At 31.9% G+C, this 13,686-nt stretch overlaps 1 protein-coding gene across 1 annotated transcript; it reads right to left on the reverse strand.

The window, feature by feature from the left end:
• Nucleotides 1-2,952: 2,952 nt before the first annotated feature.
• On the reverse strand, nucleotides 2,953-7,639 carry LOC125867580 (glucose-6-phosphate 1-dehydrogenase, chloroplastic). Its single transcript, XM_049548131.1, has 10 exons — nucleotides 7,305-7,639; nucleotides 6,680-6,900; nucleotides 6,445-6,539; nucleotides 6,066-6,180; nucleotides 5,326-5,531; nucleotides 5,082-5,231; nucleotides 4,876-4,996; nucleotides 4,566-4,795; nucleotides 4,271-4,471; nucleotides 2,953-3,611 (listed from the first exon to the last, which is right to left on the reverse strand). Exons 1-10 carry the CDS (start codon nucleotides 7,471-7,473, stop codon nucleotides 3,371-3,373), a joined length of 1,749 nt encoding a protein of 582 aa, XP_049404088.1. The 5' UTR covers nucleotides 7,474-7,639; the 3' UTR covers nucleotides 2,953-3,370.
• Nucleotides 7,640-13,686: the final 6,047 nt, after the last annotated feature.

Consider the following 13,686-nt stretch of genomic DNA (forward strand, 5'->3'; position numbering starts at 1 on the left):
CAATTCCTCGTCTTCCTCTGTGTCCTTTCTGTGTTGTAAAACCTCATCCTCATCTTCTATTAATTCTGGACCTTTCATTATATCAGTCACCACTACCTCCCTGTTGTGTTCTAATTATGCATGATTATTCTCCACAAAATTATTATTCATTGAAGTATCTTCCTCAATATTTCTTCATGTTATGCCTGCACCCTGTATTGCCTACTGCCTGTCCTCCTTTTCTATTGATGTTGTTGTGTCTTTCTTTTTTGATTGGCTGTCCGCCTCTATCGGGTCATTCTCATTTGTGTCTTCCTGATTATTGGACTTCTTAACTTTGTTATCACTCATTTGTACACCAGGAATGTCTTCCTTTGTTTCCTGAACCGACAAATTATTTTTCTCCCCTTCATCACCTCCCTCTTGTCCTTCTTTCACCAAAATATTGAATTTATTTCCAGTAATAATACCAACCCTGTTCCATACCTTCTCCAGCTGTCTAGGTTTGTCTCCACCCCATTTTTTTTGTCGTCTCTCTACAAAACCTTCTTCTTTATTGATATTTTGGTTTTTTCCACCTTTTTCTGGTTCCATTACGTCTGTTTTCCTGGCAATAGGATTTTTTGCTGATCTTTCTGTTCTCCTCCCTTCTGCTTGTCCTACTTTCTCCTTTGGGTACAATTCTGGGTGCACTACAAAACATTGTTTCTCATTGTGACCCTGTATCATACATGTTTGATAATACTTTGACACATTACCGTACGATTTTAATCCATTTTTCCATTATTTCTTCATTATTCATTCTCATCCCGATTTTAATTTGTTTTGGGAAATCTCTTAGCAAATCTACTTCTACCTTTACCCTTGCACAACTTTGCCTTGTTTGATTCTTAGTTGCCAAGTCCACCTGTAAAGGCTTACTTACCGCCATTGCAAGTGAAAAAACAGCCTCTTCTCCAAAAAAATTTGGAGGCAAAGAGGGAAAAGAGATCCATGCTTGCGGTTGTTGTCTCCTCTTCTGGATTGAACATTGAATCCCATTTCAAAGTTCTCATCGGGAAAGACCAATTATTCTATGTGATGTAAAATGTCGGCTTAGATAAAAGGTGCACATAATCCTCCAACAACGTAGCCCTTATCAAAACATGCTTGTTGCTAAGCAGACCTATATTGCATTCTCCCTTTAGTTCACATTGTTTGGGAATCAATTTCCTCAGATCTTGTCTATCAGGCCATCCATACGAAAACTTACCAATAACGGCATATTTCAGGTTTTCATTGACAATCATCTGATTGACTTCTTCTACCTCCCATATTACCTGAGGTTCTCCATGCAAGTATGATATTGGTTTGAGTGGTAAACGCTTAATGTTAGATTTTTTCTGTCTTAATGAATCCGCGTATGAGGGTTCGGAAGTAACCAGCCGGTCTACCTCCTCAAGAGGTTGGCCGCTGGCCGAGGCGGCCATCGGAACGGAAAAAAGTAGGGTTTTGACGGTAATAGGGTTGCTATCCTAGAGAGCTCTCCCGGTCTGATTTGTCTCCGGCAACAATAACATTAATAACATGTGTTTGGCCTTTTTTTTCCCAATGAAATTATTGTTGTTGAAAATATAGAGTATAGATTCCAAGTCTTGATGCAAGATTTCAACACAAAGTCGCAGGTTCGATCCCAGGCAGCCCCAATTCGCTTCAATTTAACCTCCGGGGGTATGGAGCTGAGAATTGCACACGATACAAGCCAATTATCTATTTTACTCTCTAAAAAGATTTTTTTTTCTCTCTACTCAATATTATATTATTATTTCTATTTCATTTTTATTTTCTTATTCATAATATAAATCTTTCCTTTTTTTTTCTTCAAATAATCATCCTATATAATTCATCTAATATAAAATTTTAATTTTTTGAAAATTTTTATTTAATAGTAAATTATATTTTATTCTAAATTTCTAAAGAACAACTACGAATAATTGAAAATAGAAATCAACAAGTACAACGGCAATCACAACCACAACTTCTCTAAATCATACGCTAATTCCTTTTTTGAATATTGTTAAATCTAGAAATGACGTACCGGATTACTAAATTATTGTTGTGATTTTAAAAATTATTATGTTATGTATTGTATTGTTATCTTGTATTTAAATTATTATGTTATGTATTTTTTATCTTATCATTTAAATTTTGTGCATTCTTCATAGTGGAAATTAATAATAACATCAAATTGTATCACAAAGTGACGAAAATTAAAAAAAATATTTAAAATTTATTAATTTGAGATGAAGGTAGTATATATAAAAAAAATATTTTTAAAATGTTATATTACATTTAAAAATAATTGTGAATATTAGAGATTTAATTAAGTCTTACATGAAAAATAATATGTTAATTACAAAATAATAGAAATAATATTATAATATTTAAAAAGTGAAATAGAGAGTAAGAAGAGTAGTTCTCCAATACTATTCAACTCTCCATAATTGGAGAGTAGAGGATAAAATAGAAAGTGCTTGGAGATGACATTCTCTGTTTTACTTTTCAAATATAGAGAATGGAGAGTAAAATAGAGTAGGGTTGGAGATGGAGGGTGATTGGAGACCTAGTTCTCTATTTTACTCTTCAAATATAGAGAATGGAGAGTAAAAAATAGTGTGGAGTTGTAGATGGTCTAAGAACATTGATCACTTATACAAGGTGTTAAATCACACTTTAAATTATAAACTCTTAAAAGGGTTGGGTTCCTTAATTTAACCTTTAAGCCTTCAAAAACAAGACCATATCAAAGAACCTTTTCGAATTCTTTGGGTCTCAACTCGAACCATCTAAGTAAGTCCAAATCAAAATATGAAATGAAGTATAAATGCTCAAAATGGGTATTTGGGTTGTTACACCTGTAATCCTTACAAAATGTTAATGTCCTTTTAAGCACTTATCTTACCATGCTTAAGGTACACTAACCAACATAGAAGGTGAAGAAATATTGAAGGCAACAAACCTTCTATTTCATAGTACATTTCATGCAATAAAATCTAATATAGTTCGGAACCAGAAAGCTGCATGTATGAATACTTGATAAGAAGACGATGACTTTTCGAATTATTAGATTCTAACAAAGTATACTAAATGCTACATGAAAAAAGATGCTACCAATGGATATGCGTTGGTGCAATAGAAAAGATTTATTTGAAATAACAAAATGAACCCAGATTCTCCTCTTCTTTTGTTTTACCAACTGTGTTCTCTATTGTCATATGCCTTGACAGTAACAACTTCAAGCTTTGTTAGTCTGGATACTGGAATCCCACTAACAAATTTGGTTGCAACATACTAAGCAGAAGAAGTTGTAAGGCCACATATGGTTTCTCATAGCAATGGCAAATTACTTTGTCTAAGCAAGATCACCCCATCTTACTTTATATCGTGCTGCAAGGTAATGTGCTCCAATAGGTCCTCGACTTCCATAGGGGTAGCTTTCCGGTACTATTTTCTTATGCTCAAGTTCTTTCAACACTGGTGTGAAAAGAGACCAAGCAGCATCCAGTTCATCACTGCGAATAAAAAGCCTACGTTCACCTTCTATGGCATCAAGAAGTAGCCGCTCATATGCATCAGGGATCTCCTTCGCGTATCTGCACATAAAGAGAAAATCACTCTTTAGAGTGAAAAGAAAACACATAGCATGACAAGGTTTTCACTTGTTGCCAAGAACATATTGAGTTAACAAGCAAACAATATAAACTGAAGCAATGCATCAGAATTTTCTAAAAGAATCAGAAGATTTAAGCCTTCAAACATGAACCCATAAAATGCAGACACTTCGTCATAGTTTTTATCTCAATTATGCAACAGCTGAAAGTTCATTTCAATTACTTCCAAATTAGCAAAAAGTGCATTAACTTTCATGATGTGAGACATGGACGTGATGGGAAATCATTTCAGCAATCATCTCGTTCTGATATCAAAACAGCAGACAAACCTCGGCTAATCATTACAGATGCAGTTGATTTATGTGATCCAAATTTAGATGTTTAAGGTAGATTTTATCTAGCTTGTAATTGAGGCATAGTTGTATGTTGTTGTAATGCAGCTTTTATCAAAATGGGTAGCAGAAGTGACGAAGGAAAACTTATTCGCAGTAACTAAATTTAGCTTGCATCTTGTATGTATGTCAAACTCCTCAATACAAAGTTTTTAATTATCTCATTTTTTCAATATATTCAGGTTATTCCCTAAATTAAAGTAACAGTCTCAAATATGAAATGATGCATTACATAATTGTCATCAGTACCTTGCTGAGTAAAGCAGATTAAGATTACTGCGATCCAGTCTCATTCCTAGACCGGGAACTTTGTTATTGATCTTTAGGTATATAGCTTCATCAGGTTGAACACGGATAACAAGCTCGTTTGTTGCCTGATCTAGATCTGAGCCAAAGTTCTTATTGTATAAATTTCCTGGCACGTGCCTGAATTGTACTCTTATTTCCGCACTGGCAAAGTAAAAGAAAAGAGGTATGAGGGGTAAGTGAAAATAAGGAAGGAATGAAAAAGAAAATATGTATTTCTCTGATTGGTTTCACTAACCTCCTGGTATGTAAAGCTTTTCCAGCCTTCATAAGGAAAGGCACTCCATCCCATCTTGCATTATCTATGAAAAGAGCAGCTGCAGCAAAAGTTGGGGTTAGACTGTCCTTGGGTACAGTCTTGTCGTCGGTATAACCAGGATAGTTAACACCCCCTTTTGTGTGACTTTTGTACTGCCCGACGATAACATCATCTAGTTGTAAAGGTCTCATAGAACGCAGAACTTTTACCTAGCATATAATAGGAATTAGTTAAGGAACTAGGGAACAACAAATTCCTTTAACATAAACCAGACATAAAGGAATAAAACCTTTTCATTCCTGATATCTTCTGCATCCAAACTGACAGGTGTTTCCATGGCAAAGAGGGCAAGAATTTGAAGCAAATGGTTTTGCATAATGTCTCTAATTATCCCATAATGATCAAAATAACTGGAGACACACATAAAAGTAAAACAATAAGTTATGAAATCTAGTTCTACACCACCTACATTCCAACTTTGAGAAAGAGAATTACCCTCCCCTTCCTTCAGTGCCAAAATCTTCAGAGAAAATAAACTGCACGTTCCTTATATACTGCCTTGACCATAAGGGTTCAAATATCAAGTTGGAGAAACGAAGGACAGAAAGGTTTTCCACAAGCTCCTTCCCTAAATAGTGATCAATCCTGTTGTTGCAAAATAGAAAAGAGGATAAAATATACCAGTTAAATAATAGTCCTCTCAGTGGGTCAAACACAATTCAACTTTAAATAACTGCACCTGAAAATTTGATCTTCCTTCAAGTACTGCTTAAGTGCTCCTGTTAATGCAGCAGAGGATTCAGAATCCCGACCAAAGGGTTTCTCTACAATGACTCTAGTCCATCCATGAGCAGATGATGCAGAGAGGCTTGCACATCGTACAGCATTTATAAAAATATTTGGTGGAATGGACAAGTAGAACAGACGATTGGAAAACCTTCCAGCCTACAAAACTTATTACCATCAACGCTGAGAATTGCAAGTACAGAGAAATTATATTGAACTTCACCACTCCTTAGAATTATGGAAACTGCAATAAGGAGATGGATTTGGCTGAAGATCTTGGCAGAAGTTGAAAATCATTAAAGCTCTTTCATTTGCCAGGGAAAGGAGGAGAGAGACATGATAGGATAAGGCTGTATAATGACTTACAATGACAAGTTCAACCAAATAATTCATAATGCTGATATATAAACAGAGAGGGTGATTTTCTATTGAGTGGTGTTTGCAATGCCCATTCTCAAGTATAAAGTTCCCCCTTTGTCATATCCCTCGGGGTTTTTATGAGTGGGGTTGGGTGTTTTAAGATGAACTAGCAAGGTCGATTGAATTTGCAAGCCCTTATAGTGCCAACCAAATAACAAAATACTGCACATTCCCATTATGAATAAGACCAGCAGAGGCTTCAGTTTATGAAAAACAAACACATTTATCCCAAAATCTAAAGATCAAAATACTCAGGATATCATCCCTAATTACCTCATGTTCTTTCAGCTTTTTATCAAGCTCTGCAAAGTGTTCCTGGGAATCATATTGTCCACTATGGTAGAAACACCTTTCTAGAAACTGTTCCATCTTTTCACCACAATTTTCCCTGAATAACAAAGTTAAGCACAATTATATCGATCCCAGTCACTTTGATTTAACCACTGCTAGAAATAAAACAACTATGCCTCAATCCCAAACAACTTGGGGTTGGCTATACGAACACACAGATCATGTGTCTCCATTTAAATTCATCTTAGGCCAACATTTCATTGATCAAAATAAAACGTGAAGAAAAAAAAAACTAAATGTCCTATATGCAAATCGAAAAAGATTAAAATTATGTATATTTACTAATCAAACTAAATCTCACCTCTTATCAATCCTGCAAGTAAGTGTCTTGCTGACCATGTTCCTGAGTTCGTCATCAGTCATCTTACTCCGGGCATAGCCAAAAATAGTGAAATGCTGCATTAACAAAAAAAAACATAATTTTGTTAAACCCATTCTACCGTATCTAAGTATACAACTAGACAAGCAATTAAAGATATATAATTAATTTATAATCATCAGTAACCTCCACAAAACTGGATAAATACGGGACATACCTCCGGTAAGCAACCCTCATAATAAAGTGCAAAAAGTGCAGGAAATATCTTTTTTTTGGCAAGATCTCCTGAAGCACCAACAACAGTAATACTGACAGTTGATTTATCTTTGTTGCAATCAAAATCAAATGTATGTTTCTGCTCCTTTGAAAAAATTCCATCTTTTAATTTCTTCAAAGGAGTTTCATCTTGGGTTTTGCTAGGTTGAGCCACTACAGCACCTATACAACATTAAACTCAACATAAGAAACCAACATATACAATAATTTGAAAAAAATCACATTGACGGTCAGCTTTACTCTGTGCATGGATAATCCATTCAACAAAAAAAAAATAAAAATGAAAGAATCTCAAAATTTATGATGTGAACTCAAAAAAGTGTCTTTTGTTGGAGAACAAGTTAATCAATTTTGAGTAACAAAAAAAAAAAGAAGGTCCCTACAACTAAATTGGGACAAAATTAACTTATAAAATTGAAACAATTAACCATTCGTCTAGATCAGCAAAAGAAGAAACATAAAAAAAGATTCGAACTTTATCTATGTAAAGTCAATAACAAGTCGAACAAAAATCTTGCAACTTAACTAAACAAGGAATAAATTGAAAAGAAAGGAAAAAGGCGAACCATCTTGCATGCGAACGGCATTAATTTGCAAAGAAATCTTGTGAGAACCAAACTTTCTGGATGAAATAGGGAAGTTGTAATGATAATTGTAGAAACCAATAGAAGAATTGGAGTAAGATGAAAAAGCCCCAGAACAGTTAGTGGAAGGGGAAGAATAAAGGGTTACCATATCTTGATAAATCAGAGAAGATGGGTTCGATACAAGTGAGGGGAATGAAATATGAATGGGGGGTTATGGCGTAAAAGGAGTTGGGATTAGTCTCTTGAGATCTCCGAAAGGGTGTTTCGCCTTCGCTAAATAAACATTAGTTTCTTCCGCCAAGTGGAGAGACGGAGAAATGCTACTACTTACTATATGTATGTTGCCATTCATTAATACTAACTAATACCCTATTAACAAACTTTCTAATCAGCCCCCCATGGTTTCATCAACTTTGAATCTAACCTCAAACTTCATAATTTATCAATCTTAACTCTTTTCTTTCTTTCTTTCTTTCCCTTTTTACTATGTCTATGTCAATGTTCAATCCTATTACTCTTATCTTAACAAGTTAATAGCTAAAAGAACAATTATGCAAGTTTTTTATTTGAATTATCATTAACTATTTATTAAAAAAATACATCATACCTATCCATTTATAATTTTAGTTTCCTATTTGAAATATCATCATCATTAAAGGAAACAATTGATAATTGATGTATATTTTAATAAATAATTGATCATAGTTTAGATAGAAAACTCGTACACACCTTATAGTATAAATATAAACTCCAGAAATCAGAATACTCCTTTTATGTATGTTTTTTGAAACTTCACTCTAACATTAAATAGTGGTACGTTGAGAATGATATGCAATATAAGTTTCCACAGTGGACTATGGTGCTTGATTTTGCGCATCATAATATAATTAACATAAACCTTCTTAATTAAATACTTTCTTCTTTTTCTAGTGAAAAGGGACAAATCTATTTTATTTATTTATAACAAAATCTTACAAGGTCATAATCGGAGCTACGTTATAGCCACAATTGAGCTAGCAGTTGCTGATGCACTATTACTATGTACAACATGTTAACTAGGTCAACGTAAGGCTCATCAAGAATGCACGAGTTTCAAATTTTAAGGGTTGAAAGTTATAGCAAAGTTTCGTGATTCTAAAATTCGATCACCAATACGATTCTTAAAGACTCCTCCTATGATAGATAAATCCATGGCTATATTGAATCCACTATTTGTATTGAGCATAATATTAAAGTAGGAAGCCTACCATGGTCGAAAACTTTTTCAAGATCGATCTTAAGAGGGGTGTCAAAAATGAACCCAAACATAGGTAATTCGCCCAGAATTTTAAGGGTTGAGCTCAAGATAATTTGAATTGGGTTCAATCTCAACTCATTCAAGCGTAACCCATTTTAAGAGAATCCTCAATTGAGCCCAATTCAATCTCCAATTCAACCCGTTTTAAACTCTTTACTAAGATATATTTATATATTAAATGTATGAATTATTATCTATTTAACATCTTTTAGGATTTATCTAACAATTTGTTACTTTTTTAAAAAAAAAATCTTGAGCGAAAATTCGAATTGTGATTATAAAAGTTAAATATCACCATGTTAAAATTATTGAAATTAATCGGGTCAAATTGGACGGGTCAAGACCCAACTCATTTTTTAGCCCATTTGAACCCAACCCATTTGAGCCCAAAGTAAATTTGGCCGGATCAAGACCCAACCCAATTTCTATCTCAACCCATTTTAATATGGACAAATTACTTAAATACACAACACTTCTTTACCTATTCTCAACATTTCCCTACTCTTTTACTAAAATACAAAAATTCTTATTTTTCCCCAATTCAACTTAGCCGGATACTTTATTAGTTTAAAGCAAAATCAGATGTTTCCCATTCCCTAAATTTCGCCCCCAATCTCTCCCATTACAATTTCAGTTATCAAATTCAAAGAATTTTGAATTTGAAAAGAATCCTATCACTTTTCAACCGGATTCAGAGTTCAAAATAGGGTTTCTCATCGTCTTCATTGTAATCTCCACCATTTTTTTTCTTTTATTTTGTATCAATCGCCTTATCTTGCATTATGCATCTAACATCTAACTAATCTCTATTTTTTATTCAGAAGATCCAAACAGCAAAGGTTTCAGTTCAAAAAGGTTGCCTATTCCGATAACCATGACAAATTCAAGTTCTAGCAAGAAAAAATCGAAGAAGAAAGTACATGCAACTACTTCAAAATATCCGAAAACCCTCCAAAAAAGGGGTAGAAAGGTTTGCCCCTCCCATTGTTCTACCAACATTACTAAATGTAAGCATCAATTTTTTCCATTTTTTATCATATATCTTACCCCTGTTTTTTTTTCCTTAAATATGATGATAAATAATTTTTTTATTTTTTTATTAAGTATCATTTGTGAAATATGTAGTTGTTTCTCAGATACAATATTTTTTTACGATTTTATTTGTTAACTGTTATTGTATAAAAAGTTAAGAGAACTGTATCTAAGTTAAGTACTTAAATCACATTTATTTTGTAGGTTAGATTTTGGTCACTGTATATAAGGAACAATTCAATATGTGTACATTTATGTTTTCTTATGAAGTAGTTGTTATTTAGTATCAAATGAAATGAATATTACTGTATATAAGAAAATTGCTTAATTCAACAATTTTGCATCTAGTTTGGTTTTTGTACTGTGAATCATAGTTAATGATAAGTCTCCAAATGATACCTAAAAGAACCTATATTTGTATCACATCGAATTATACAGTATAATTGATTTTGTGTACATATTATGTCTTCTTGTTATTTAGTATCATATACTTTTTTTATGATTGATAAAAATCATTTATGTGATTGCAAAATGTCATTTATGTAATTGTAGTTGTCTGTAATGCTTCCAAACTATCTTCATGATAGTGGGTTCTTTGATAAAACGGGGAGAATTGATTGGATATCAATGGAGGCGTACAAAGACAAGGAAACTGGTGATCTGTTGGGTCCACAACAGTCATTTGAGGTGGAATATGCTCAAGATATTATGCAACAACAAAGCAATAGCCTGTTAGTATTGTAAAATAATTTGTTTACTTACATATTTAATTCACTTTTTTAATGTATCTACTTTTTGTTTGCAGTGATTGTGGAATGTATGTAGCTGCTTTTGCTAAATATTTGCGCGACGAAATCAACATTCCATCTATAAAATTTTTGGAGTGACTATCTTCGCAATAGATATGAAACATTGTTATGGAAGTGTATGGTATGGACAAGTTCAAGGCGGGATATGTTAGTGATAACGATGATCCTACAAGGCCGAAAAGTTTCTACACTATACCAGCAGAAGGTGGATTGATTAATATAGAATAGTTATGTTTTAGTATTGTGTTGAAATATTCCTTCCCTTTCTAACACTGTTTATCTAAGTAATTATTAATTTGAAGATTGCTTTTGTCAAAAATTGTATTCCTATTTTAATTATTTTTTCAATTTATGTATCTTTTACATCAATACTGTCGTTACAATATAACTATCAAATACATAATATCTGATACTATATATTCCATAATTGGGTCCACAACTAATTTTCAATTTATTTAGTATCTATTAAAACATGTGGTAGCCTTGATGCAAATCACAAATTATGATAACATATTATTTTCAGATACACAATATTCATTCAATTATTATGTATATGATACACATTTACTATCAAATAATATGTTACAATTGGTACAAAACAATTAAGTTTCAATATATTTAGTATCAGTTAACATGTTTCAACATTGCTTTAAATGATTAAATTTTTATATAAAGTTAAAATCACACCTAATGGTAATATCTTATTGTGTATCAGATACAAAATATCGAAATAATTATTATTTATATGATACACATTTTAGTATCAAATAACTAATTTGTGTATATGTTACAATTGGTACAAAACAATTAAGGTTCTATATATGTAGTATTCTTTAACAGGTTGAATATCGTAACATTGATTTAAATCATAAAAAACAACAGTATTTTATTATCAGATACAGGTTCTATATGATACTTTTACTGGAAAAAAATGGTTAGAACCTTTGCGTCGCTTTTTCCATCCTCAACACACACGATTGCACCTGTTGTTGCATCAAAATTTTGTATCTCTTCATCACTTTTATCCGAGGTATCAATGCATAGAGGATACATACCGAATCTCACCTCATGTTTCTTAATTTCTATGTACAATTTCACCCCCATATCATTCTGAATACACAATGAGACGAATTTCCTTCAACAACGTATCTGACCTCGATGTTTTTTTTCAATTCATCAATACCCAATTCAGCTATAATTGCTGAAATAAGATTCACAAACGAAATATTTTCACAAATCACTATACCATCACTTATGTATCGTTCGTATCTAGCATCGCTTTTCCATGATCCAGAATGCCTTAACAAGATCGAAATATTCATGTCGAATCTTCACAAAATAGCGTTCCAAATTTGTTTGAATAAAACTTTTACTGTTTTTTCGAAGAACAGGGAGAACGTTTCATAATTTGAAATTAAAAAAATATAATTCAGTTAGAGGATTATGAACGATTGATTGGTTGAAGGAAGAAATGTAAGCGTGATTTGTGGGAGTCAATTATAATTTTTTTTTAATTATAATTTCAGTTTTTAATCCCTTATTCAACACATTAAACTGATAACAACAACTTAATAATTTAAGCATCTGCCCGTTAATAATTAAAGTATCCGCACTGCTATATTATGTATCCGAAAAACACTAAAAAAAGGGATTTTTGACAATTAATGAAAGAGTAGGGAAAGGAAGTAATTTCGTTCTTATACTATGTCATTTATCTAATTTTTACTTTTAATATCTTCAATTTCCACCAAACCCGCCCATTTAACACCCCTTATCTTAAGCATCATAAAGTTTTTCCTACCCTTTGTATTTTTTTGAAAAAGTGCAACAATTCTTGGACCATGCAAGCGTTGTCTGCAACCTTTCTATTTGTTTGAAAGCTAGACAGAGATAGAGTATCTAAATTTTATACTTCATTTACGTGTGTACCATTTTCATATTATGTAGCGTAAGTAGTATGCAATATCATTCTTCTTTTCTTATTAAAAAAACTAATTTATGAAAAAATGTCTTTAAACCACCATATAATTTTTTTAAAAAAATCTCATGTCTTAATAATTTAGTCTGAAAATGTTTTATTGTTAATAATTTGGTCCAAAAATGTTCCTACCATAATAGTTTGATCTAGAAATTCCCACATTGTTACTAAATGGGTCAAAAACACTTTTTCCGAGTAATACAGTGTTTCTTTTTCTTTTAAACACATCATATCCTTAATAAAAAAAGATTACTTTTAACTCTATTCTTGTTTTCTTGTTTATCTTATTTTAACTGATAATATATGTTATAATATAAGATCATTAGATCATAGTAACCATATCATTAATATTCATTTAGATAACAATAAATTTTTTATAATAAAATAGAAAATATTTTTATTTTTTAATCTTTTTCAAATTGAAGAAGGATATACATTTTCTAATAAAAATATTATTATTAAAAAAGAATGTATTTAAAAAGAAAAAAAGAGAATATATTTATTTGAAAAAAGGACTTTCTTGACCTTTTAGGTAATTAGAGGGAGATTTTTTAATCAAACTCTTAATTAACAACATTGTTGTTCAATTTCACATAATTTAAGAATATTTTAAATCTTTTTTAAAAAATTGCAAACATAAGGGGTTGTTAATTAGTTATTTGTAAAATTAGAGGGCCCAATAAAAAGGAAATTGTATCATGAAAAACTGGTTGTTGCAACTATGAAGCAAACAAGTCAAGTTTGTATATCGAAATTGGCTCTTAGTGAAGCGACAAAGCTACCACAGAATCTTTGGCCTTTTCTGTAGTTTATATTCCTTCTCCGCCTTTGTTTGCCTCCCTTGCCAACAATGAACTCTTTTAAGGCTTGGGGCTTTTGGCTACAAATATATTTGGAAAAAAATTTAGAAATTAGTGTTTGGTCATATAATTTAGAGGAAAAGTTTATATAAATGGGCTACAAAACATAAAATAATTAAAATTTTATAATCTAACTCAAACTAATTCAGCAAATACTTATTTGTCCAAAATAAATTACAGTTCATGTCCTCTTTTAGTTTAGCCCAAATTCCCTTCCAACCTTCTTTAAATTTAGGCCTAGTTTCTCCTCATCTTTTTAAATTTGAGAAAATTTTAGAAAATAGCAAACATAATAGATATAATAAGGTTTTATAGCTATAATTTCGATAATTACGTTCTATACCTATAAATCTATTTGCTATGCACGTTGCGATTTGTATATTTC

The sequence above is a fragment of the Solanum stenotomum genome, chromosome 6 (assembly GCF_019186545.1).
Source record: "Solanum stenotomum isolate F172 chromosome 6, ASM1918654v1, whole genome shotgun sequence".
In the NCBI taxonomy this organism is placed as follows: domain Eukaryota; kingdom Viridiplantae; phylum Streptophyta; class Magnoliopsida; order Solanales; family Solanaceae; genus Solanum; species Solanum stenotomum.

Coding starts and splice junctions, on each gene's coding strand:
- LOC125867580 (XM_049548131.1), bottom strand. CDS start 7,473: ATGGTAACCCTTTATTCTTCCCCTTCCACTAACTGTTCTGGGGCTTTT. Junction 5,232..5,325: donor AAGGAAGATCAAATTTTCAG/GTGCAGTTATTT, acceptor TTGCAACAACAG/GATTGATCACTATTTAGGGA. Junction 4,472..4,565: donor AAAGCTTTACATACCAGGAG/GTTAGTGAAACC, acceptor TTACTTTGCCAG/TGCGGAAATAAGAGTACAAT.